Raw genomic sequence first — 23,687 nt, 5'->3', positions numbered from 1 at the left:
CAGTGAGTTTTCGCCTCTGAGCTTCGGCGACTTGTCTATGAAATGGGATCATAACCGTGTCACCCCCACGGAGCGGCTGTGAAAACGAAACCAGAGGGGGAAGGTACCCAAGCAGCACAGCATCTGGCTCATAGTAAGGGGCAGTGGTTGTTACCATTAGAGAAGGCTCTGCAGTGTCTGGAGGGAGCAGGCCCCCAGCCTTGCAGTAAGCGAGGAGGGGGGTTGGGAGCATTTGCAGATATGGAGCTTTATTGAACAGACAGGGAAACTGAGGCTCTGGGAGAAGGGTCTTTCCAGAGGTCACAGAGAACCTTGGAGGCAGAGCAAGGACCAGAGACGAGGGGACTGACGCCCTCCCAGATTGCCACGGAGGAGTAGAGTCGGATGCGATCAAGGGAAAGGAGTGGGCCCTTTAAATCCTAAGCTCCACCTTTGCTTAGAAGGGTCTTTGGGGAGTATAAAAAGGGGTGCCATTCCTCTCTGCTCCAGAAAACCTTCTGCTGCTCCTGTCTGCGGTCCCCCAGCCCACCTCTCCCCAGCCGCCCACCACCCCAACCTGGGTGCCATGCAGCTGCCACCCTTTGACATGTGGAAGGACTACTTCAACCTGAGCCAGGTGGTGTTGGGACTGATCCAGAATCGTCGACAAGGGCCAGAGGCCCCGGGCACCGGGGAGCCAAGACCTGAGCCCCCACTGGAGCAGGACCAGGGCCCGGGAGAGCGGGGGGCCAGCGGGGGGCTGGCCACCCTGTGCAACTTTTGCAAACACAATGGGGAATCTCGCCACGTGTACTCCTCGCACCAGCTGAAGACACCGGAGGGCGTGGTGGTGTGTCCCATCCTACGACACTATGTGTGTCCCCTGTGCGGGGCCACCGGTGACCAGGCTCACACACTCAAGTACTGCCCGCTCAACGGCGGCCAGCAGTCTCTCTATCGCCGCAGTGGGCGCAATTCAGCCGGCCGCAAGGTCAAGCGCTGAGGACCGCAAGGTGCCCACCCCTGCACACCCAGCCTCTGGGCTCAGTCCTACCGAGTCCCTGGACTCCTCTCCATTCCCGGACTCACCCCGCCTTCTGGAAGATCTGACCCCCAGGATGCCACCCCTGCTGGATCCTGACACCATGGAGGCTGTGGGGAGCCAGGCCAGCCCTGCCCCTTGGACCTCTCAGCCCGGGGGGTTCTGTACTGGGCTGCTTGTGAATTCTTGGTGCGGCGGGACCCCTGCCCCTTGGACCACACAGCCCTATGGCTTCTTCTGGTTCCTGGATCTTTTAGTCCTTCTGGGACACTAGCCCTGCCCCCTTTGACAACTCAGGATCCCACTGTGCTCTCCCAGGCCCACCCCTCAGAATCTGGGGAGCGTGAACAGGCAGGCCTGCGCCCTCCAGCCCAAGAACTTCAAGATGGGATTCTGACTCAAGCCAGCCGTCACCTTCTTCAGCCACCGGCGACCCACCGGCTCACCATGGACGCCACCGGCTGGGTCCCTCCCTGCCCTCAGCGGCCCGTCCAGCAGGACCTGGCGAAAGGAGGGGGCGCGCCGGAAGGGCACCCCATCTTCACAGGCTTACCTAGGGATGGAGAGCCTTGGGGTGAGCCGATACCCTTGAACGGTCCCCCTCCCTGTGCATCCCATTGTTAATTCCGTTTCTCAGCGCTCCTGCCCCCAACGGCCAATCACCGATGGGTCCTTTCCCCAGCGAGAGGGTGTCTCTCCGCCACCTGCCGCCGGCTCCACGAATCACGACAGTTTGTAAAGTTCCTTTTTGGCCTCCCGTTTTTTTGTCATCCTCCAACAGTTAAGTCAACGAAGCTCCCGCAGGAAAGGGGTTTTGGTGCCTGGATGGGAAGGGCAGCGGACTGCCTTGATTTTATTTAAGGGGCAAAGAAAAGCCTTGGTCAGATTTTTTTAAGTTGTTTGGTGTTTGGCTCAGGGCTGGGCCCGGATGTTGAGCTCTAGTTAATAAAAGCGTTTCTAGTTGTCTTTGAAACCACTCTGTCTGTTTCCTCCGAGGCTGGGGGAGGGAGGGGTCCTGCATGTTTCCCCAAACAGGGGGAGCTTGAGGCAGAGCAGGAAGGAGTCCTGGGTCCCTCCCATGAAAGACTGTGCCCGCCTTACATCCTCCCACACAGGTCACCTTGGGACTGGTCCCCAAGTCCCAGCCTTCACCTTGACCCCAGAGTCCCTCTTCAGGGGCTTCTTCAAGCCCTGGCCAGGGTCCCCTCCCACCATGCTAGAGCCCAGGTCTTGCAGGACAGACTTTACAGTTGTTCTTAAACTCTGGCTCCCAGGAGTTCCTGCCGTGGCTCTACGGAAACAAATCTAACTAGCATCCCTGAGGACGCAGGTTCGATCCCTGGCCTCTCTCAGCGGGTTAAGGATCCGGCATTGCGGTCGCCTGTGGTGTAGGCTACAGATGTGGCTCGGATCCTGCGCTGCTATGACTGTGTTGCAGGCCAGCGGCTACAGCCCCAATTTGACCCCTAGCCTGGGAACCTCCATATGCTGCACGTGCGGACCTAAAAAGACAAAAAATAATGATAATAAACTCTGGGTTCCCAGACCCCATTGGAAAGGTGACCAAAAATACGGTATCCACCCCAGGGAAATGCACATATGCATAAAACTTTGCATATAATACCAGGGCTTCTTTTTTTTCACTGTTCTATACATTTATGGCGCTCTGCCTTCTGCCAGGTACTATTCTGGGCTGTGGCAGACAAGACCCCTGCCCTCATGGAACTTACATTCTAGTGGGGAGGAGGGCGAGTAAAGTGAAAATCAAGCAGTAAATATAGAACAAAATGTCAGGTGATCCACAAAGAACAAATGCTGGAGGGGGTGTGGAGGAAAGGGAACCCTCCTGCACTGTGGGTGGGAATGTAGGCTGGTACAACCACTTTGGAAAACAGTATGGAGGTACCTAAGAAAGCTGTACATAGAACTACCATATGACCCAGCAATTCCACTCTTGGGCACATATGTGGACAAAACATGTTCATTGAAGCACTATTCACAGTAGCCAAGACATGGAAACAACCTAAATGTCCATGGACAGATGAATGGATTAAGAAGATGTGGCAGGAGTTCCCGTCGTGGCGCAGTGGTTAATGAATCCAACTAGGAACTATGAGGTTGCGGGTTTGATCCCTGCCCTTGCTCAGTGGGTTAACAATCCGGCGTTGCCATGAGCTGTGGTGTAGGTTGCAGACGCGGCTCAGATCCTGCGTTGCTGTGGCTCTGGCATAGGCCAGGGGCTGCAGCTCCGATTCGACCCCTAGCCTGGGAACCTCCATATGCCGTGGGAGTGGCCCAAAGAAATAGCAAAAAGACCAAAAAAAAAAAGTGTTAAAAAAAAAATAAAAAAAGATGTGGCATATATACACAATGGAATATTACTCAGCCATAAAAAAGAGCAAAATAGGAGTTCCCATCGTGGCTCAGTGGTTAACGAACCTGACTAGTAAACATGAGGTTGTGGGTTTGACCCCTACCCTTGCTCAGTGGGTTAAGGATCTGGTGTTGCTGTGAGCTGTGGTGTAGGTTGGTGGCTGCAGCTGATTCAGCCCCTAGCCTGGGAAGCTCCATATGCTGCAGGTGCAGCCCTAAAAAACAAACAAACAAAAACAAAACAAACAAACAAGAAAAGAAAGAGCAAAATAATGCAATTTGCAGAAACATGGATGGAACTAGAGACTCTCATATTAAGTGAAGTAAGTCAAAAAGAGAAAGACAAATACCATATGGTATCACTTATATCTGGAATCTAATTACAGCACAAATGAACCTTTCCACAGAAAAGAAAATCCTGGACATGGAGAACAGACTTGTTGTTGCCAAGCCGGAGGGGGAGGGAATGGGATGGTTTGGGAAGTTGGGGTTAGCAGATGCAGACTGTTGCCTTTGGAATGGATAAGCAGTGAAATCCTGCTGTGTAGCACTGGGAACTATATCTAGTCACTTATGATGGAGCAGGATAATGTGAGAAATAGGAATGTATATATGTATGCGTGATTAGGTCACCTTGCTGTATAGGAGAAAATTGACAGAACACTGTAAAGCAGCTATAATGGAAAAAAAGAAAAATCATTATAGAACCAAAAAAAAAAAAAATGTCAGGTGAGTGATCAGTGCTGTGAAGGAAAAGGAGTCAGGGTAGAGGGATCGAGAGTGAAGGAGAGACTATTTTATGGGGGAACAGGTTCAGGGGTGGTCCTTCTATGGACGTGACCCTTGGGCAGAGTCCATATAAGCTGAGAAAACCAGGAGAAAGGCATCCTAAGCAAAGGAGACAGTGTGTTCAAAGGCCCTGAGGTGTGTTTGCCAAAATGAGCAGGAGCCCGGCTGAGTCAGAGATAAGATCAGAGATGAAAGAGAGGCTGGTGGAGAGTTTAGACTCTCACAGAACTTGGTGAGAATTTTTATTTATATTTTTTGGTCTTTTTAGGGCCACTCCCGCGGCATATGGAGGTTGCCAGGCTAGGGGTCCATTTGGAACTGTAGCCACCGGCTTATACCACAGCCACAGCAATGGGGGATCCAAGCCATGTCTATGACCTCCAGCACAGCTCATGGCAACGCTGGATCCTTAATCCACTGAGTAAGGCCAGGGATTGAACCTGCGTCCTCGTGGATGCTAGTCGGGTTCATTACCACTGAGCCACGACAGGAACTCCCCTTTATGCGTCTTTCAATCCATCCTTTTCATCTCTTGCCTTTCTTCTCCCTTCTTTCCTCCCTCCCTTCTCTTTCATTCATTCTAAAGAATGCACCTTTCTCCAGAATTCCAATCTCACTGAGTACAACTACCTACAAGAAACCCACTTGGACGTCTCATCAGTTCCAAAAAGGAAATCACACACCCATCAGGAAACCCTGTCAGCTCTCCTTTCAAAATACATCTGGGGAGTTCGCATTGTGGCCCAGCGGTAATGAATCTGACTAGTATCCCTGAGACTTAGTTTGATCCCTGGCCTTGCTCAGTGGGTTAAGGATTTAGTGTTGCTGTGGCTGTGGGGTAGGCTGGCAGCTGCATCTCTGATTTGACCCCTAGGCTGGAAACTTCCATATGCTTCAGGTGTAGCCCTAAAATAAGACAAAGAAAAAAAAACCCAGGCGTTCCTGTTGTGGCTCAGTGGTTAATGAACCCGACTAGTAACCATGAGGTTTTGGGTTCAATCCCTGGCCTTGCTCAGTGGGTTAGGGATCCAGCGTTGCTGTGAGCTGTGATGTAGACACAGCGCGGATCTGGCGTTGCTGTGGCTGTGGCATAGATGGGTGGCTACAGCTCTGATTAGACCCCTAACCTGGGAAACTCCTTATGCCCCAGGTACAGCCCTAAAAAAAAAAAAAAAAAAATCCAGAATCAGGAGTTCCTTTGTGACCTATTGGTTAAGAACTTGGCACTGTCACTACTGTAGTGCCGGTTGCTGCTGTGGCACAGGTTGGATTTCTGGCTCTGGAACTACCAAATGCCACGGGCAAGGCCAAAAAAAAAAAAAAAAAAAAAAAAGCACACATCACAATCCTGTCCAGCCTTGCTCAGGACCCACTGCCCATAGGATCAAATTCAAGCTGCTGCTGCTGCTGCTTCTTTTTTTTTTTTTTTTTTGCTTTTTTAAGGGTCGAATCTGCAGCATAGGGAAGTTCCCAGACCAGGGGTCAAATCGGGGCTGCTGCTGCTGCCAGCCTATACCACAGAAACAGGAACACGGGATCCAAGCCGCATCTGTGACCTACACCACCGCTCATGGCAGTGCCGGATCCTTAACCCACTGAACGAGGGCAAAGATCGAGCCCACATCCTCATGGATACTAGTCAGGTTTGTTACCCCTGAGCCATGACGGGAACCCCTCAATCTTCTTAATGTTGCCCATCAGGCCCTGTATGGGCTGCCTGTGATTCCCGGACCCTGACCCTTCATGGGGCACATGGTGGGGCTTTACCTAAATGCAGCCCTGGTGAAAATCATCTTGCCACCTGCTCTGCACCTGCAGCCACTCAGAAAAATATGAACAGAGAAAAATACACAAACTTGGGGACTTGTCACTCTTTGATTTGATATCCAATGACCTCAAGTGATAGGTTCTATTTGGCTACAATTGCCTGGCAGTTTACTGACTTCATCCTTTCTCCACTTCCTCCCCTAACAGCAGAGGGTCCTGCTTCTCCTGCCGCTCACTCCTCTCCTCCTCTGGCTCCTCGGTTAATCCCCGCCCATGATGTCAGCAGGCTCAGCCTCAGGCCACCATTTCCATCTGCTCCCTTGCCAACCTCTCCCAGGCTTAGGAGTTTAAAAGTCTTTATTCACTGAGAACTCCTAAATTCCTATCTCAACACTAAACCTCTCCCTTGATGTTCAGACTCAAATATTCAGCTGCCCACCTGATATCTGTACTCGGACCAACTTGAACTCCTGTCCTCTCGCAGCCCTGCCTGTCTTTGCTTCTGGCAGCTCCATCCTTCCAGGCCAAAGACACTGGAGTCATTCTCAACTCCTCCCTTCTCTCATTTCCTCTACCCAATTCCACTCCACCGCTCTGGCTGGAGCCACCACCACCAGCTCTCACCTGAGCCATTGAAGTCACCTCCAGGACCCCAGCTTCCATCCTTGTTCCTTCAAATCGGTTCCCCAAGGGAATACTAGTAATGCCAGAGTCAGATTGGGTCCTTCCTTTGCTCATGGCTCTCACCTCCTGTAAAGGCCAAAACCTTACAGGGACTCACAAGGCCCTGCATATCTGTCTCCCCAGCTGACGCTACCTGCTGGCCACTGGCTCCCTCCACTCCAGCCCACCAGCCTCCTGCCACAGCCCTACCTCTGGCTGCATTTGCCCCCTCACCTTCTTCTTTTGTCTACTCAAGTGTCACCTTCTCAGGAAGGCCTCCCCTAAACACCTTACTTTAAAGTTACAGGAGTTCCCTGGTGGCTTAGCAGATTAAGGATGTGGCACTCTCACTGCCATGGCTCAGGTTGCTGCTGCGACGCCAGTTTAATCCCTGGCCTGGGAACTTCTGCATGTCAGACACAACTGAAAATAAATTTAACATAAAATACAATAATATAATAATAACAGACACACACACCATACTCCCCAACCCTTTTGCCTACTTCCATTTATTTCATAGTACTTATCACCTTTTCATTTATAGATCTTATTCATTTTGCTAATTGTCTGACTGTCCCAACTAAAAGGTGAGCTCCATGACGGTAGATGTTTGTCTTCTGCAATCACTGCACCTAGAATTGTACAGGCGCTCAATATCCATTTGTCGAATTGATGAATGAAGCACTGTGGAATAACTTTGAGGACTCCAGTAGGATGCTAAACCCACAAATTTCTCGGTGTACACTTAACTCCATCATTCTGCCTTCCAGCTATAACGTGTGTTCTAGGTTCATTCCTGCCTCCATGCATTTGCTTAAAGTCACGCCTGTGCGGAGCTCACCCGTTACCAGCCAAGAAGCTCGCCCTCTGCTCTCCCTCCCCTCCTGCCAGCAGTGACGTGTTTGGAGAAGGATTCCCCCCCCCCGCCCCACCCCCGCGCAGGACTGGAAAGTTGATAGGTTGCTATGGTTACTGCACCTGCCTGGGGCGGAATATCCCCAGGGTGCCCCACCCCTACAGGTAATAGATGCTTAGCTGACCCCGAACAGCCCGGTGCAGGGGCGGGTATGAGGGGCTGCAACTAGGTTTTCTTATGCTCTCCACGCCACCTACACAGCTGTCATGGAGACGAAGCGCTTCCCTCCAGCACCATTTCCCTCCCCTTTTTCTAAAACAGACCCAGGCATAATTACAGGGCTGGATGGGCTGCAAGACTGTCCGAAAGGCTGAGAAGCCATTGGTTCCAATGATCTCCATCGTCTCTCACCCATCCTCCAAGAACTGCTACGCCTGCGCAGAGACGGAGTCCCGGTACCAAGGCTAGCGGGCAGCTATGGGCACGCATGCGTGCGACAGAGTTTTGCGCGTGCGCTCTTGTGTCATCCAGAGCCTAGAGGACCGAGCGCAGCGCTAACCTTGCGCCTGCGCAACCGCGGCCCGCTGACGGAGGCCGGTGGAAGGCAATTCTGCGCTTGCGCTGTGGCGGGGGGCGTGAAACCCAAGCGTTAAGGGCGTTGAGGGACCGACTGGCGCTAGATGCGCCTGCGCCTTGGCTCGCGGGGCGGCCGGGGGCGGGGCCCAGAAGGGGAGGGAGCTAGCTGGCAGGGGGAGGGAAGAGGCCGCAGAAGCCCGAGCCTTGACCGACGGGCAGTCGGGGGCTGCGGCGGCGCCGGTGAGTGACCTGCGGCCGGACTCGGTCCCCACCCTCCGCGACCCTCACTCTTCCGGGAGTCTCCCGTAGCGTCCGCTGTTCCTCTCCTACTCCGGACCCCCATTAGCGTCTGAGCTCCCCTTAATTTTTGGCAACCCCCAGAGCTCCCGCAATCCCCGCAGACCCTAATCCCTAATATTTTACAGTCCCAGCTCCTCTACTGTCCTAGGAACCCCTAACTCGCCGTTATTTCTGGACGGCCCTTCTGAGGATCACTTCTCATATTGGTCTTACAGACGTCCCATTGCACCGGAACCCCCAGAGCGCTCCTCTGCTCCAGATCCCCCCCTTCTTGCTGCATCTTCTCTTCAGCATCTCTTATCCCCAGTATCCCCTTGCTTCTTAGACCCCCGAGACACCTCCATTCTCCCTCCATTTCTCATTCTCCTATGCCCCCATTCTCCTCTAACTCCTGCAGACACTCTGCTCTTCCGCTTTTCCTCATTTCTCTCCACTCCCCCAGACCCTCCCCCAATTTCCATCAACTCCCTGGCCTGGCACTTTGCGCCGCGCCGGGCTTGAGCTGAGCGCTCAGCGGGTGTCATCTATTATTAGGCACTCTGACTGCCCCCCATGGCCGGTCGCCCCGGTCCGCCCTCCGCTCCCGCCCCTATCCCGGGGGACCTAGAAGCCAGTGTCTGGGCGGCCGGGGTGGGGCGGGCGGCGCGGAGCCGCTGAACCCCTGCCAGCGCCGTGCGCCCTGTGCCCGCAGCGCCGGCGCCCCCCATGCGCCAGGCAGCCGGAAGACGGCGTCGGGGGGCGCCATGGCCTCGGCGGCGGCGGGTGAAGCGGAAGAGACCACCCGGCTGCGCAAGCCGCGCTTCTCGTTCGAAGAGAACCAGATCCTGATCCGTGAGGTGCGTGCCCACTACCCGCAGCTCTACGGCGCTCAGAGCCGTCGGGTGAGCGTGGCGGAGCGGCGGCGTGTGTGGGACGGCATCGCCGCCAAAATCAACGGCATCACCAGCTGGAAGCGCACTGGCCAGGAGGTGCAGAAGCGCTGGAACGACTTCAAGCGCCGCACCAAGGAGAAGCTGGCTCGCGTGCCGCACTCCACGCAGGGTGCCGGGCCGGCCGCCGAGGACGCCTTCTCTGCCGAGGAGGAGACCATTTTTGCCATCCTGGGGCCCAGTGTGTCGGCGCCAGGAGCTGGTGCAGGGGCCGAGCAGCCCCCCGGGGCCGCCTCCTCACAGCCGCCGGCCCCAAGCACCTGTGCCCAACGCTATGTGCTGTCTGAGGACCGCAGGGAGGATAAGCGGGCAGGTGAGTTCCTTCAGCATCACCTGAGCAAAAGCAAACAGAAACTTTACTTTGTGCCAGGCGCTGTTTCAGGCCCTATATATGGTGCATCAAATCCTCACCACAACCGTGTGAAGCGCGTGCCGTTCTGATCCACATTTTACACCTGTGGTAACCGAGGCTCAGAAAAGTGAGATGACTTGCCTCAGGTCCGCAGCTCATAACTGTCAGAGTCAGGAATGGAACCCAGACCGAGGAGGTTTGGCTTGGGATTATCAGCACACCCAGGGTTTCATTAAAGTGTAGTGAAGGGAGGGACTCTGGAGGCAGACAGTCTGGGTTCCAGTTGCAACGTTGCCACTCAGTGTGTCATTTGGGGTAAGTTACTGCACGTCAGCTTCTGCATCTGTAAAAGGAGGATAAAAAAATTGTCCCCACTGCGAAGCGTTGTTGGGAAGATTAAATGAGTTAATATGTGTAAATTGCTTAGTGCAGTGCCTCCTTGTTAGGTCTTGATATACTTACCAGTGCTGTGAAGTACGAACTGTTTCACCATTTTATCAATCACAGACTTAGGGAGGTTTGGTAATTTTCCCAAGGTCACACTCTGAGTAGAGGAGCGGTGGAGAGTGGAGTACAAAACTTCCCAGTTAGCCTTGACTCTGGATTATCACTTCTTCTCCAGCTCTTCCCCAGGCACCTGACCCATGCTGGGCAATGTTGGGGACAGAGCTATGACTGAGACATCCTCAGCCCTGCCCTTCTAGGGCTGTTCTAAGGGAGGCACTTTATCTGGCCTGGGATGTCAGAGAGGGCTTCTGGGAGCCCCAAGGGGAGCACTTGACCCAGCCTGGGAAGTCAAAGAGGGCTTTTTGGAGGAGGAGGCATAGGAGCTAAGACACAAAGAGTGAGAATGAAGAAGAGCTGGGAACGTGTTCCTGGTAGAAGGACAGCAGGTACCAGTGACTTGGAGGCAAGAAATCTTGGACAGTTTAGGAAACTGAGGTGTGTTTCCCAGCTGGGGGAAGGAAGGAAGGTGAGTGGAAAGATGGGAGAAATGTTTTGAGATGAGGTCAGAGAGTTCAGCAAAGGCCACACCGTGCAGGGCCTTTAGGCTGAAGTTAAGGAATTCAGTTTTATCCTAAGTGAGGAGCCACTGAAGGGTTTAGACGAAGGGAATAACATGATAAAACAAGGCGGCTCAGGATCGTGTAATTTAGAGAGGTACATTCACCTACCCAAGGTCACACAGCAAGTAAGTAGTAGGGTTGGGACTCAGGTACAGGTTGAGTCCAATTCAATCCCTGCACGTTTAACCAGATAGCCTGATAGATACCGTATATATACATAATAACAACAATAACTCCTATTGGCCGAGGTTAATGGGTATGCCGGAATTGGATCACACGTGGTTTGTAAATAAATGTCAGGACTTTGGGTTTTATCTTTTTTTTTTTTTTTTTTTTTTTGTCTTTTTGTCTTTTTGTTGTTGTTGTTGCTGTTGTTGCTATTTCTTGGGCCGCTCCCGTGTCATATGGAGCTTCCCAGGCTAGGGGTTGAATCAGAGCTGTAGCCGCCGGCCTACGCCAGAGCCACAGCAACGCGGGATCCGAGCCGCGTCTGCAACCTACACCACAGCTCACGGCAACGCCGGATCGTTAACCCACTGAGCAGGGGCAGGGACCGAACCCGCAACCTCATGGTTCCTAGTCGGATTCGTTAACCACTGCGCCATGACGGGAACTCCACTTTGGGTTTTATCTTGATGGCACTTGGGAGGCATAAAAGTGTTTTAAGCAGAAGAAAGACACCATTAGTCAGGACCCTTGTTCTCAGTATGAATCACCCCTCAGTATTTACATCTTCGAACCAGAGCAGAGATGGCAGATGTGTTATTTCAAAAGTTGTGCAACCCCTTTGTTCATTCATTCATTCAGCAGACGTTTCTTGAGTACTCATTCTGACACGGGCACCATAGTAGGTGCTGGGAAAACTATGAAGAAAAAGACAATTTTCCTTCCCTTCTGGAGTTGACATTCTAGTTGTGGGAGACCACCAACAAATAACAAAACAGATTATACAAGGAGGTAATAAGAAGTAAAATAAAGGAGTTCCCGCTGTGGCACAATGGGATCAGCAGCCCCTTGGGAGGACTGGGTCGAAGGTTCGATCCCTGGTAGCCTGGCACGGTGGGTTAAGGATCCTGCCTTGCTCCAGCTGCAGCTTCATTTGCAAGTGCAGCTCAGATCTGATCCCTGGCCTGGAAACTCCATATGCCAAGGGGCAGCCAAAAAAGAAAAAACAAGAAGTAAAATAAAGCATGTGAGGAGGATAACGAGTGACAGTTGGCACACACATCACCACACCCGCACCCCGCTAGAGACAGGGTAGTCAGGGAGGGCTTCTCTTGAGTTGAAATTTGAGCAGAGACCTGAACAGAGAGATTGAGCCAAGTAGACGTCTGGGGGAAGAGTACTTCAGCGGATGGAAGCAGCAGGTGCAAAGGCCCTGAGGCAGGAATGTGCTCAAAGCGTCCTTGATTAGAATCTCAAGCAGAGATGACTGTGTAAAACTCTCTAAAAGAGGAACTGCTCTGACTGAAGGACAAAAGGGACAGAGCCTGGGGTAGCCTGAGGCCTTGTGGACATTGGAAAGAGAGATAAGGACCATTTATCTTGTAATATTTGAATGAAAGTGCAGTAATGGTCACAATGTTGAGAGCTTGCTATGTGCCAGGGTGATTGCATTAACACCTGTAGTGACCCACAGGGATGTGTTCCTGGACAGGGCTACTTGTGCCTGGCTCACAGGCACCCCTTTACAGGTGGTGAGACTGAGGCTCAAAGGTTCCCACTGTGGCTCAGTGGGTTAAGGACCTGATGTTGTCTCCGTGAGAATTCAGGTTCCATCCCTGGTCCCTAACAGTGGGTTAAGGATCCGGCTTTGCCGAAAGCCTCCGTGTAGGTCACAGATACAGCTCAGAGCCAAGTTGCCATGGCTGTGGCCGTGGTGTAAGCCGGCAGCTGCAGCTCCATTTCGACCCCTAGCCTGGGAACTTCCATATGCTGCAGGTGCAGCCCTCAAAAGAAAAAAGACAAAAAAGGGGGGCAATAAATAAATATGATTTTAATTCCCGTAGTGGTCCTTCCGTGACCCCTGCGAGCCCTGTGGGCATGAAGGTTAGGCTTCTTTTTTTTTTTTTTTAAATTCAGTAGACCAGAAAAGCTGTATTTTCAATTAGCTGCAATTCTCATGCCCCTTACGAGGGAGTCTTGGCATTGGCAAGACCACAGCCCCTGCCTGAAGAGTGGTTAAAAGCGTAGGTTCTGGAGCCTGCTTGGATTCAAATCCCTCTTCTCCCATTCACCAGCTCTGTGACACCTCTCTGGGCCTCAAGTTACTTCATCTGTAAAATGGGCTAATAATGACAGCACTTACCCCAGAGACTGGCTGGGAGGACTTAGCCACTTCACCCAGGGCTGGCCAGGAAAGTGTCCCAGCCGCCCTTAGCTCTGGGTATCTCTCTCCCAACCTCTCCCTCCGCCCAGTCTGGCTGGCCCAAAGAGGCTGGAGCCCCAGCTTTCAGGGCTGGAGGGGGTGGTGGAGGGAACAGCATGTACACTGACCCTGAGGCAAGGGAGAGGAATAGGTGGGGGCAAGAGCTGGAGTTCCCTGATGGCTCAGTGGGTTAAGGATCCGGTGTTGGGTCACTCCTGTGGCATGGATTTGCTCCCTGGTCTGGGAAATTCTGCATGTCATAGTAATGGCCAAGGGAAAAAAAAAAAAAAGGAAAGAAAGGGGCAAGCACTGAGGGCTGGCAGCCCTAGAGAGAGGCTGGACTGCCCCCATGGGTGTTGGGGCGCTGGGGAGGTTGCTGCCAGGACCTGGGGCCTGGTGCCCAAGCAGTACTGACTCCCCGGAAGCCACAGTTCTTTTCTTATTAAAGACCAAATTTTGTGCTGAACATTGTTCTAGGCGCTGGGTAAACAGCAGTGAACAAAACAAAGGCCTGCCTGATGGAGCTGACATAAGGAGGAGGAGACAGACCACAAACTCAGAGCGAGCCCATGCCAGGTGGAGATAAGTGCTATAGAAGAAATCGGGTAGTAACCGCTTAGGAGAGAGGAGAGGACAGGGACCGGGAGCTACTTCAGACGGAGGGTCAAGGAAAGTCTTCCCAAGGAGGCCTTGTTTGAGCAGAGACCTGAGGAGGTGAGGGAGGGAGCCAGGCAGGTGTCTGGGAAAGACCTTTCCAGGGCGAGGGAACAGCAGGTACAAAGGCCCTGAGGCAGGAGGGGCCCTAATGAGGACCAGCAAAGAGGCCATTGTGGCTGGAGCCAAATGAACAAGAGCGGGAGAGGGCAAGGAGGGCTGGGAGATGAGGTTAGGAAGGCCTTGGAGGCAGGTTGGTGGGGGCGGGGCTTGAGGCCTTTGCTTTTAATCTGAGTGAGAAAATAGCCACAGGAGGGTTTTGAACAGAGATCTGACTTGTATTTAAAAAAAAAAAAAAAAAAAAAAATTTGGAGTTCCCATCATGGAGCAGCAGGAAACAAATCCTACTAGGGACCATGAGGTTGTGGGTTCGATCCCTGGCCTCACTCAGTGGGTTAAGGATCTGGTGTTGCTGTGAGCTGTGATGTAGGTTGCTGACATGGCTCGGATCTGGCATTGCTGTGGCTCTGGTGTAGATCGGCAGCAACAGCTCTGATTAGACTCCTAGCCCGGGAACCTCCATGTGCCACGGGTGCAGCCCTAAAAAGACAAGAGACAAAACAAAACAAAACAAAACATTTTTGTTAGATAGAATTCTCAACACCCTACAATCCACCCTATTAAAGTGCACAATTTAGAGTTCCCATTGTGGCTCAGCGGGTTAAGAACCCAACATGGTATCCATAGGATGCAGGTTCGATCCCTGATCTCACTCAGTGCGTTAAGGTTCCAGTGTTGCTGCAGGCTATGGTGTAGTTCAAAAATGAGGCTCGGATCTGGCATTGCTGTGGCTCTGGCCTAGGCCGGCAGCTACAGCTCCAATTCAACCCCTAGCCTGGGAACTTGCATATGCCGTGGGTGTGGCCCTAAAAAGGCAAAAAAAAAAAAAAAATTAGTGGCTTTCAGTATATTCATAGAGTTGAGCAACCAATTTTAGAACATTTTCATGACTCCAGAGAGATACCCTGTACCGCCTAGTCATGAACCCCTCCTGGTCCCCCCATCTCTGCCCAGCCTAGGCAACCCCTGATCTACTTACTGTCTCTCTAGATTTGCCTATTTTGGACATTTCATATAACTCGGTCATATAATACGGGGTCCTTTGTGAGTAGCCGCTTCTCCTGTAGCCTAAGGACGTGTATTTTAGTTGGACCCCTGAGGTTGCTGATGCAGAACAAACTGCAAGGGGCAGGGGTGGACACTGGGGACCCAGTGAATAATCCAGGTGGGGAAAGGGTGGTGGCTGGAGGGGTGGGGAGCTGGAGGTGGACAGATGTTGGATTGGTTTGGAAGCAGAGCCCACAGTATTTGTACATGAATGGTGTCCTGGGAGAGAAGAAGAATGAGTTTTTGTCCCCAGCAGCTAGAGGGACCACCTTGTCTGAGATGGGGGTGGCCGGGGGAGGACCAGGAGCTCAGCTTTGGGCAAGTGAGTTGGAGGCATCGTTGTACGGGATCACTGGAGGGGACAGGCTGAGTGCACAGCCAGAGGGAGAAGTTCAGACCGGGCCGGGAAACCTGGAAGCTTCTGCAGACAGACACTTCAAGTCTATAAGCGTGAATGAGATCCCAGGTGAGAGGAGGCGGAGGAAGCCCCCCAGGCTTGCAGCCCAGTTGAGACTTCAGTCCTGCTGGGACAGAGCCCCTCCCCCCAGGCACTCCTACCCTCCCCTGCTCAGGCCTCCCCAGGGTCAAGCGATGTGGCCTGAGCAGTGTGTGTCTGGAGGATTCAGAACCTTCTAGAATGTTTGCTCTTACTCTGATGGAGATAAGAGCTACTTGGCTCAGCAGGGGACCCCCAGGACCCTGTTTTCTTTAAGGCTGGCCTCGGCCACCAGGTCATTGTCAAATGTGTTGTCTCTCTCCCCTGGGTCACAGGGCTTTCCAAGGCACCATCTGACGTAGGGTTTTTTGTGTGTGATTTTTCTGTTTGCTTGCTCGCTTTTATAGGCGTATAGTTCATTTACAATGTTGTGTTCATTTCAGGAGTATAGCAGAGTGATTCAGCGACACACACGTGTATTTTTTTCAGATTCTTTCCCTTTATTACAGGATATTGAGTTCCCTGTTTTATACTGTAGGTCCTTGTTGGCTGACTTAGGTTTTAGAGGGCTTTGGAGCCAGGGCGGGTGGGAGGCGGAAAGGGCACTCCTAACAGCCTTAAGGGGTCACCCACATCTTACTTCTCTCTCTCTCCACAGATACACCAGCCCACAGCAAGGGGGGCTCCAGCAGCCCCGAGCCTTGGGCCAGGTCCCCCTGCAATCCCCAGGAAGGGGGCTGCCAGCCACCCAAGGAGCGTGAGTCCTCGCCCCCTCCAGCCCTGCAGACCGTCCAGCTGCCCCGCCTGGCCTTGTCTCCACCACCCCCAGCCCCTCCTCCACCGCCGCCACGGCCACCCCCACTCCAGCCACCACAGCAGGTTCCAGTGGCACCCTCGCCCCCTAGCCCCCCACCCCCTGCACTGCCTGCGCCACCCTCGGCCCCAGACCCTTCCCTGGACTTCCTGCGGGCCCAGCAGGAGACTGCCAACGCCATCCGGGAGCTGGCCGGCACCCTCCGGCAGGGACTGGCCAAGCTCAGCGAGGCCCTGAGCGCCCTGCTGCCCCTTCTGCCTGGAACCCCAGTTGACCCGCTGCCCCCACCTCTGCCCCCACCCCCACCCCCTCCTCTACCTCCGAGGCCCGTCCCGCCCCCACCCTCCCCTAAGGTGGAGGTGACTCCAGAGCCTGTGTCCATGGTGGCTGCTGTCATGGACGGGGCTGTGGTGGCAGCCAGGGGGGTGATCATTGCCCCTAGGAGTGGGGAGGGGGCCCCCCAGCCCCCCCAAACCCCTCTCCCTCCCCATGACTCTCCCCCACACAAGAGGAGGAAAAGTTTCCCCACACGGAAGAGGCGGGGGCGATGGAAATCTCCGTGAGAACCCCCCCAGAGGGGTTCTAGCTTGTCTGGCTCCTTCTGCCTGCCCCCCCCCCGCCCCCGCTTGGCCCAGTGGAGGAGGAGCTGCACCTTCCCCATCCCAGCTGCACTCTGGCTCCCTGCTGCAGGGGCACAAGCACCCCACTTCCCTGTTCTAGTTAGTGCCTGATTCTGGGGCAGAAAGGCTCCCTGATGGGCCCCCCAGCCCTTTCTCTGGTACAGCGCTGTCTGCCTGGCTGCTTCCCTTAACCCCGACTTCTAAGCCATCGATCCGATGTTATTTATTACTGCCCTTGGTGGGTTGCGGAGGGAACCTGCACATCCCCCCTCCCCTAACAACTCCTGGCCTTGACTTGAACAGAATTGACCCTTGGGGCCCCCCACCTCCCCACCCCAGCCTTTGGAGGGGGCGGGGGTCGTGAGACAAATCAGAATAGGGATGGATGGAGAGGATACTGCAGTCTGTACCCTAGGGAGAGGGGGTGGAGTTCTGGTTGGGGAGGTGTAGGTTGAACCTTCTGCCTCCCACTGCAGTCTCTGACCTCCAGAGCTCAACCCCTTCCATTCTCCCCAGTGGTGACAAAATATCAATAAACTTATTTTTAATACAATCACTTGAGGCTCTGTCTGAGACAGGCCTGGAGTTCCAACACCTGTACCTGCCCCCACCCCTCCATGGGCAGGTGACACTACCTTGAATATGGAGGCTGTGCTGGTGTTTTTCCAGCCTTTTTTTTTTTGCCACGGTGCGAAGTGACTTCATGTGGGATCTCGGTTCCCAGACCTGGGATTGAACCTAGGCTGCAGTGGTGACAGCACCAAGTCTTAACCACTAGATCGCTAGTCCCGCTGTGTTCAAGTCGCATTCCTACTTTTTCATCCTTCAGATCCCAGCTTAAAGGTCATCTCCAGGAGAACATCCTGGATTCCTTCCCCTGGGCTAGGATGGGTCTGCTTCTTAGCTTCTCTTTCAGGATCCTGTGGTTCCTAAATGAACATATGCCTTTATCTGTTTAAAGCCTGCTTCCCCTATAGTTTCATAAAGGCAGGAGCTGATTCTCTTTTTCACTCCCAAACTGGCTACAGAGCCTGGTAGCAGAGTAGATAATAAGCACCATGTTGGAGTTCCCGTCGTGGCTCAGTGGTTAATGAATCTGACTAGGAACCACGAGGTTGCGGGTTTGATCCCTGGCCTCACTCAGTGGGTTAAGGATCCGGCGTTGCCAGAAGCTGCGGTGTAGGTTGCAGACATGGCTTGGATCCCGCATTGCTGTGGCTGTGGCGTAGGCTGGCAGCAACAGCTCTGATTAGACCCCTAGCCTGGGAACCTCCATATGCCACAGGAGCGGCCCTAGAAAATGCAAAAAGACAACAACAGCAAATACCACCACATCGGTGCTGCCCTGGCCAGCCGTGTAATTATGCGCTGCCAATGTCCACCTGTGATATGGGCATAAAGATTTAGGAGTCGTGGAGTTACTTTTGTGGCTCAGTGGGTTGAGAACCCGACTGGTATCCATGAGGATGCAGGTACCATCCGTGGCCCACTCAGTGGGTTAAGGATCCAGCGTCGCCACAAGCTGTAGCTAGGTAGCAGATGGGGCTTGGATCTAGCGTTGCTGTGGCTGTGGCCTAGCTTGGCAGCTGCAGTTCGGATTTGACCCCTGGCCTGGGAACTTATATATGCCACAAGTGGGGCCCAAAAAATAAAACAAACGATGTAGGAGCCTCTACTTCCTACAGCTACAGTCTGTTCATCCTTCAGGTCACAGCTCAAATATCACCTCCTCAGGAAAGCCTTTCCTGACACTCCTTAACCCCCCAGCAGTTATAAAAGAAATGCGTATGAATAATCCTTTAAGTAAATTTAAATTGAATGATTGCCTCCATTAGCAGAAAGAGTCTTGTCAGGACATGGCCTGAGCCTGGCTTAGCCACTGCTGTGTCCTCAGCATCGCCCAACGTAGAGTGTGAATCTTTGAAGTAATGGGAACTTAGAGACAACTCACATTTATAGTATTCCTTTTCTGGGCCAGGCACCAAGCTAAGCATTTATATGCATGTTTGCATTTTAACCTGAAGGTACTCGATGAAAAGCAGATTCTACGGGGTCTTCATTTTTTTCCTGAGAAGTTTAGAGACTTGCCCTAAATTTGTCCGGTGACAATCCAGTTCATCTCAAGGCAGCATCTGGCCAAAACTCCTTACTCCCACTACTGTTAACTAAAGCTGGTTAAGGATCCAGGGTTATCACTGCAGTAGCTTGGGTCACTGCTATGGCACCAGTTCCATCCCTAGCCTCCATATGCCACAGGAAGCAGCCCTAGAGAAAGCAAAAAGACCAAAAAAAAAAAAAAAAAAAAAAAAAAAAAAAAAGGCCCAAAGACAATTTTAGGAGATACATGGATGGCCTTTTTAATGGCTCTATATGTACACAGGTTTTTTTTGTTGTTCGTTTATTTATTTTTTGCTTTTTTTTTTTTTTTTAAAGGCCGCACCTGCAACATGTGGAAGTTCCCAGGCTAGGGGTCAAATCAGAGGTGCAGCTACTGCCCTATGCCGCAACAACGCCAGATTGGAGCCCCATCTGCAACCTATGCTGCAACTTGTGGCAATGCCGGATCTTTAACCCTCTGAGCCTGGCTAGGGATCGAACTGGCATCCTTATGAATACTAGTCGGGTTTGTTACTGTTGAGCCACGACAGGAACTCCATATATACGTAATTTTAACTTATTTTATAAAAATGTGTACAGCACACACAAAAAAGTATAGTACATAAAACCCATGATTATGGGAGTTCCCGTCGTGGCGCAGTGGTTGACGAATCCGACTAGGAACCATAAGGTTGCGGGTTCGATCCCTGCCCTTGCTCAGTGGGTTAATGATCCGGCGTTGCCGTGAGCTGTGGTGTAGGTTGCAGACGCAGCTCCGATCCCGCGTTGCTGTGGCTCTGGCGTAGGCTGGTGGCTATGGCTCCGATTCGACCCCTAGCCTGGGAACCTCCATATGCCACGGGAGTGGCCCAAGAAATAGCAAAAAGACCAAAAAAAAAAAAAAAAAAAAAATCCAACCCATGATTATGCACATACTGCTTAGGATGGAGCAGAAATAAACTTCTTTTTCTCGGGAATCAACTTCAAGAAAAATGTCAAAATAATACAAGTCGTGAACAAAATTGTGAAGCTGAGACTGCAAATCAGACCTGCTATGGTTGCAGTGGAATAAGGGAGAGTTGGCAGGTATTCCCTGATTAGTTTGAAAACCACTAATGAGTGCAACTCACAAATAATTCAAAATATTTTTGAGCGCTTAACAGGAACCTAGGCCTAAAGAGGGGAAGAGGCTGACGTGGGTTAGAGTCTGGAGACCCTTCTCCACCCTCCACATACCCACGCTTCCAAGCCTGCCCTGCGGGGTGCGGTCGCCAGGAAGAAAACACGGGGGTCCCCATAGCCTGCATAGGCCTAGATGGTAGTAAGCAATCAGGGTTGGAGAAGGGTGGTCTAGCTCTTGTTCTCCCCAGAAACTAAGCACCCCCCACCCCCAACTTTGCCATCCCTGCCCTCCTTCCCTTCCTCAACATTAATGAGCCATACAGGGTGAGGGTCCTTTCAATTTGGTGCTGGGAAAACATGGAAACACCTTCCATAAATTGCGCGCGCGCTGGGGGGGGGGGGGGGACTGTAAGGACAGACAGCGGGAATCGGGAAGGCCTCCCCCAACCTTCCAGACTGCGGAAGTGCGTCAGCTTGTTGGCCCCGCAGGGCATTTTGGGAATTGTAGTGAAGTTGGGAGGGGGGCGGTGACACTGACGGTGTAACCCTTTGGAGACCAGAGCGCTTTGGCAGGGCTGGAACAGAATTGGGGGCGCCCCACCACTCCCTTCAGCAGATAAGGCAGCTGAGGCTGGCAACTTCAGTTCTCTCCTTTCTCCGGATGTTGCTGGCTCCAGTCAGAGGCTGCCATTCAAGATTTGGGGCAAGAAGAAGTGCCAAGTGAACAGCCCTGCCCAACGCTTAAGTTGCCTGCTTCCCGTCCCCCTGTCCTGAAACCTTCCAATCAAGACCCCTCCGCCCCGCCCCAGGAGCGACTGCCTCCGTAGCCAGTCATTGGCCCACCTTTGAAGGGCGGGAATTGAGCTTCAGAGAAGGCAAGATTTTTGCCTAAAGCCGCACAGCAAGTCGGAACAGAAGCTGGATGCCCGGAAGCCTGTCCACCTCCTACAATTTTTGAGTCCGTCGTGGCGCTCGCCATTTGTATCACATCCCTGTTTCCAACCCTTGTGCTCGAAATGCTCGGAGCAAGCCAAACTCCCTGCCCCGCGGCGACGAGTGGTAAAGGTCGCGCAGCGGCGAGCCCGCGCCGTCCTCTGCTGCCTGCCGTCCCCTTTAAGAGCCGGCCCCGGCGGGACTACGTTTCCCAGAAGGCTTTGCCGGCGCGTTATGTAACTTTCCCTGCGAAACGGCCTCTGGGGCAGAAGGAGGTGGAGGCGGCGGTGGCAGCCGTTGGAGCGGAGGTGGCGGGAGCGGCGGGAGCCCGAGGCGGCGGCGCTCGCGGCCCATCGCGGGGCCCGAGCTGTGCGCCTCGGCCCGGAGCCCGGAGCAGGCTGGGGCGCCGACGTACCTTTGCCTGCCTTTTCGAGGAGGCGGGAGTGAGGAAAAAGGCTTAGGGCCCGGGGGGCGGGGAAGGGGGGCCGGGCCTGGATCCGCGGGGAGGCCGAGCCAGAGGCCCGACTGTGGCTCGCGCGGTCCTGGGGACACAAATCGAACGTCGGCAGTGCGGATCGAACGGCGGCGGGTGGATTGAGGGGTCCTGAAGGCGCGCGTTTGGGGGCTATGGCGTCCGTGCAGGCGTCCCGCCGCCAGTGGTGCTACCTGTGCGACCTGCCCAAGATGCCGTGGGCCATGGTGTGGGACTTCAGTGAGGCCGTGTGCCGCGGCTGCGTGAACTTCGAGGGCGCAGATCGCATCGAGCTGCTCATCGATGCTGCCCGCCAGCTCAAGCGCAGCCACGTGCTCCCCGAGGGCCGCTCGCCGGGGCCCCCGGCCCTCAAGCACCCGGCCACTAAGGACCTAGCTGCCTCCGCCGCACAGGGTCCTCAGTTGCCGCCTCCACAGGCCCAGGCCCAGTCATCGGGAGCAGGCGGCGCTGTCTCGGGCCAGGACCGCTATGACAGGGCCACATCATCTGGTCGCCTCCCACTCCCCTCGCCCGCCCTGGAGTACACCTTGGGGTCGCGCCTGGCCAATGGGCTGGGCCGCGAGGAGGCTGTGGCAGAGGGGGCGCGAAGGGCCCTGCTTGGCTCCATGCCCGGCTTGGTGCCCCCCGGGCTGCTGGCAGCTGCGGTGTCTGGCCTGGGAAGCCGAGGCCTGACGCTGGCACCCGGCTTGAGCCCTGCCCGTCCACCCTTCGGCTCCGATTTCGAGAAGGAGAAGCAGCAGAGGAACGCGGACTGTCTGGCAGAACTGAATGAGGCCATGAGGGGCCGGGCAGAGGAATGGCATGGGCGCCCCAAAGCTGTGCGGGAACAGCTGCTGGCGCTGTCTGCCTGCGCCCCTTTCAATGTCCGCTTCAAAAAGGATCACGGGCTGGTGGGTCGGGTGTTCGCCTTCGATGCTACTGCCCGCCCGCCGGGCTACGAGTTTGAGCTGAAGCTCTTCACCGAATACCCCTGTGGTTCTGGCAACGTGTATGCAGGAGTCCTGGCCGTGGCTCGTCAGATGTTTCATGATGCTCTGCGGGAGCCAGGCAAGGCACTGGCCTCATCAGGCTTCAAGTACCTCGAATATGAACGCCGACACGGTTCAGGGGAATGGCGCCAGCTGGGGGAGCTGCTAACCGATGGTGTCCGCAGCTTCCGAGAGCCAGCTCCCGCCGAGGCCCTACCGCAGCAATACCCAGAGCCAGCCCCCGCAGCTCTGTGTGGCCCACCCCCACGAGCCCCATCCCGGAATCTGGCTCCCACGCCGCGCCGTCGCAAGGCATCCCCTGAACCTGAGGGTGAGGCCGCTGGGAAGATGACCACGGAGGAGCAGCAGCAGCGACACTGGGTGGCACCCGGTGGCCCATACTCCAATGACACCCCTGGTGTGCCCTCACCCATCGCCGCTCTGAAGAACGTGGCCGAAGCCCTGGGCCACTCCCCCAAGGACCCTGCCGGGGGTGGCGGCCCTGTGCGTGCAGGGGGGGCCAGCCCGGCAGCCTCTTCCACAGCCCAGCCTCCAGCCCAGCATCGTCTAGTGGCCCGCAACGGTGAGGCAGAAGTTAGCCCCACTGCAGGGGCAGAAGCAGTTAGCGGGGGTGGTAGTGGTACTGGAGCGACCCCTGGGGCCCCCCTGTGCTGTACCCTGTGCAGGGAGCGGCTGGAAGATACCCACTTCGTCCAGTGCCCCTCAGTGCCCGGACACAAGTTTTGCTTTCCCTGCTCACGGGAGTTCATCAAGGCACAGGGCCCTGCTGGGGAGGTGTACTGCCCCAGTGGAGACAAGTGCCCGCTAGTGGGCTCCTCCGTCCCCTGGGCCTTCATGCAGGGTGAGATCGCCACCATCCTTGCTGGAGACATCAAGGTTAAGAAAGAACGGGACCCCTAGGCCACCACTGCCATCAGTCTACTGCCCACCCCCACCCCCTTGCTACCTACCGCTCCTGCGGATAAATTATTCCCTCCCCCACCCAGCCCAGTGCCTCCCCTCCCTGTGTACATACCCCCTTCCTTATCCCAGATGGGCCCCCTGGGGTAGATGCATTGAGGGTGGGGGGAGAAAGCTTGTGGCTTCTGTCCGAGGGGGTGTTTGGGGGGTCCCTTGACCCCTCTAGTTTCCCTCTCCCCTCCTTGGCTTGGCTTTGCTGCTGCTTGTAGTTGGGGGGAGAGGTGCCCCCCTTCTTGAGACGGGGCCTCCTGAAATCTCGCTCTTTATAAACGAAGCAAAAGCATTTTATTGCCCCCCCACCCCCTTTTCCTCCTTCAATAAACTGAAAGATGGGTTTTTTC

The 23,687-nt window shown here is 54.3% G+C and overlaps 3 protein-coding genes across 6 annotated transcripts; all 3 read left to right on the top strand.

The window, feature by feature from the left end:
• The first annotated feature begins 307 nt into the window (after positions 1-307).
• Positions 308-1,154, top strand: NANOS2 (nanos C2HC-type zinc finger 2). Its single transcript, XM_003127232.3, has one exon. The coding sequence runs from the start codon at positions 566-568 to the stop codon at positions 980-982; it is 417 nt and encodes a 138-aa protein (XP_003127280.1). The 5' UTR covers positions 308-565; the 3' UTR covers positions 983-1,154.
• A 7,045-nt stretch (positions 1,155-8,199) lies between these two features.
• Positions 8,200-17,305, top strand: MYPOP (Myb related transcription factor, partner of profilin). 4 transcript variants are annotated; one of them, XR_014806388.1, is made up of 4 exons: positions 8,200-8,285; positions 9,037-9,587; positions 13,539-13,637; positions 15,977-17,305. XR_014806388.1 is itself a non-coding variant. In XM_084961212.1 (3 exons), the coding sequence occupies exons 2-3, from the start codon at positions 9,089-9,091 to the stop codon at positions 16,693-16,695; spliced, it is 1,218 nt and encodes a 405-aa protein (XP_084817338.1). In that variant the 5' UTR covers positions 8,200-8,285; positions 9,037-9,088; the 3' UTR covers positions 16,696-17,305. The 4 variants fall into 4 exon arrangements, 2 of the variants coding, with proteins under 2 accessions (XP_084817338.1, XP_084817339.1); XM_084961212.1 differs by lacking the exon at positions 13,539-13,637; XR_014806387.1 differs by having other exon boundaries at positions 8,237-9,587.
• A 3,861-nt stretch (positions 17,306-21,166) lies between these two features.
• Positions 21,167-23,687, top strand: IRF2BP1 (interferon regulatory factor 2 binding protein 1). The gene has a single exon (XM_003127228.5). It carries the CDS (start codon positions 21,532-21,534, stop codon positions 23,284-23,286), a length of 1,755 nt encoding a protein of 584 aa, XP_003127276.2. The 5' UTR covers positions 21,167-21,531; the 3' UTR covers positions 23,287-23,687.

The sequence above is a fragment of the Sus scrofa genome, chromosome 6, assembly GCF_054392235.1.
Source record: "Sus scrofa isolate SSC_HxYL_T2T_F1_AM1 chromosome 6, Sscrofa_HxYL_maternal_Yorkshire_Landrace_v2.0, whole genome shotgun sequence".
Taxonomy (NCBI): domain Eukaryota; kingdom Metazoa; phylum Chordata; class Mammalia; order Artiodactyla; family Suidae; genus Sus; species Sus scrofa.
This window is presented reverse-complemented; position numbering and strand designations above follow the sequence as displayed.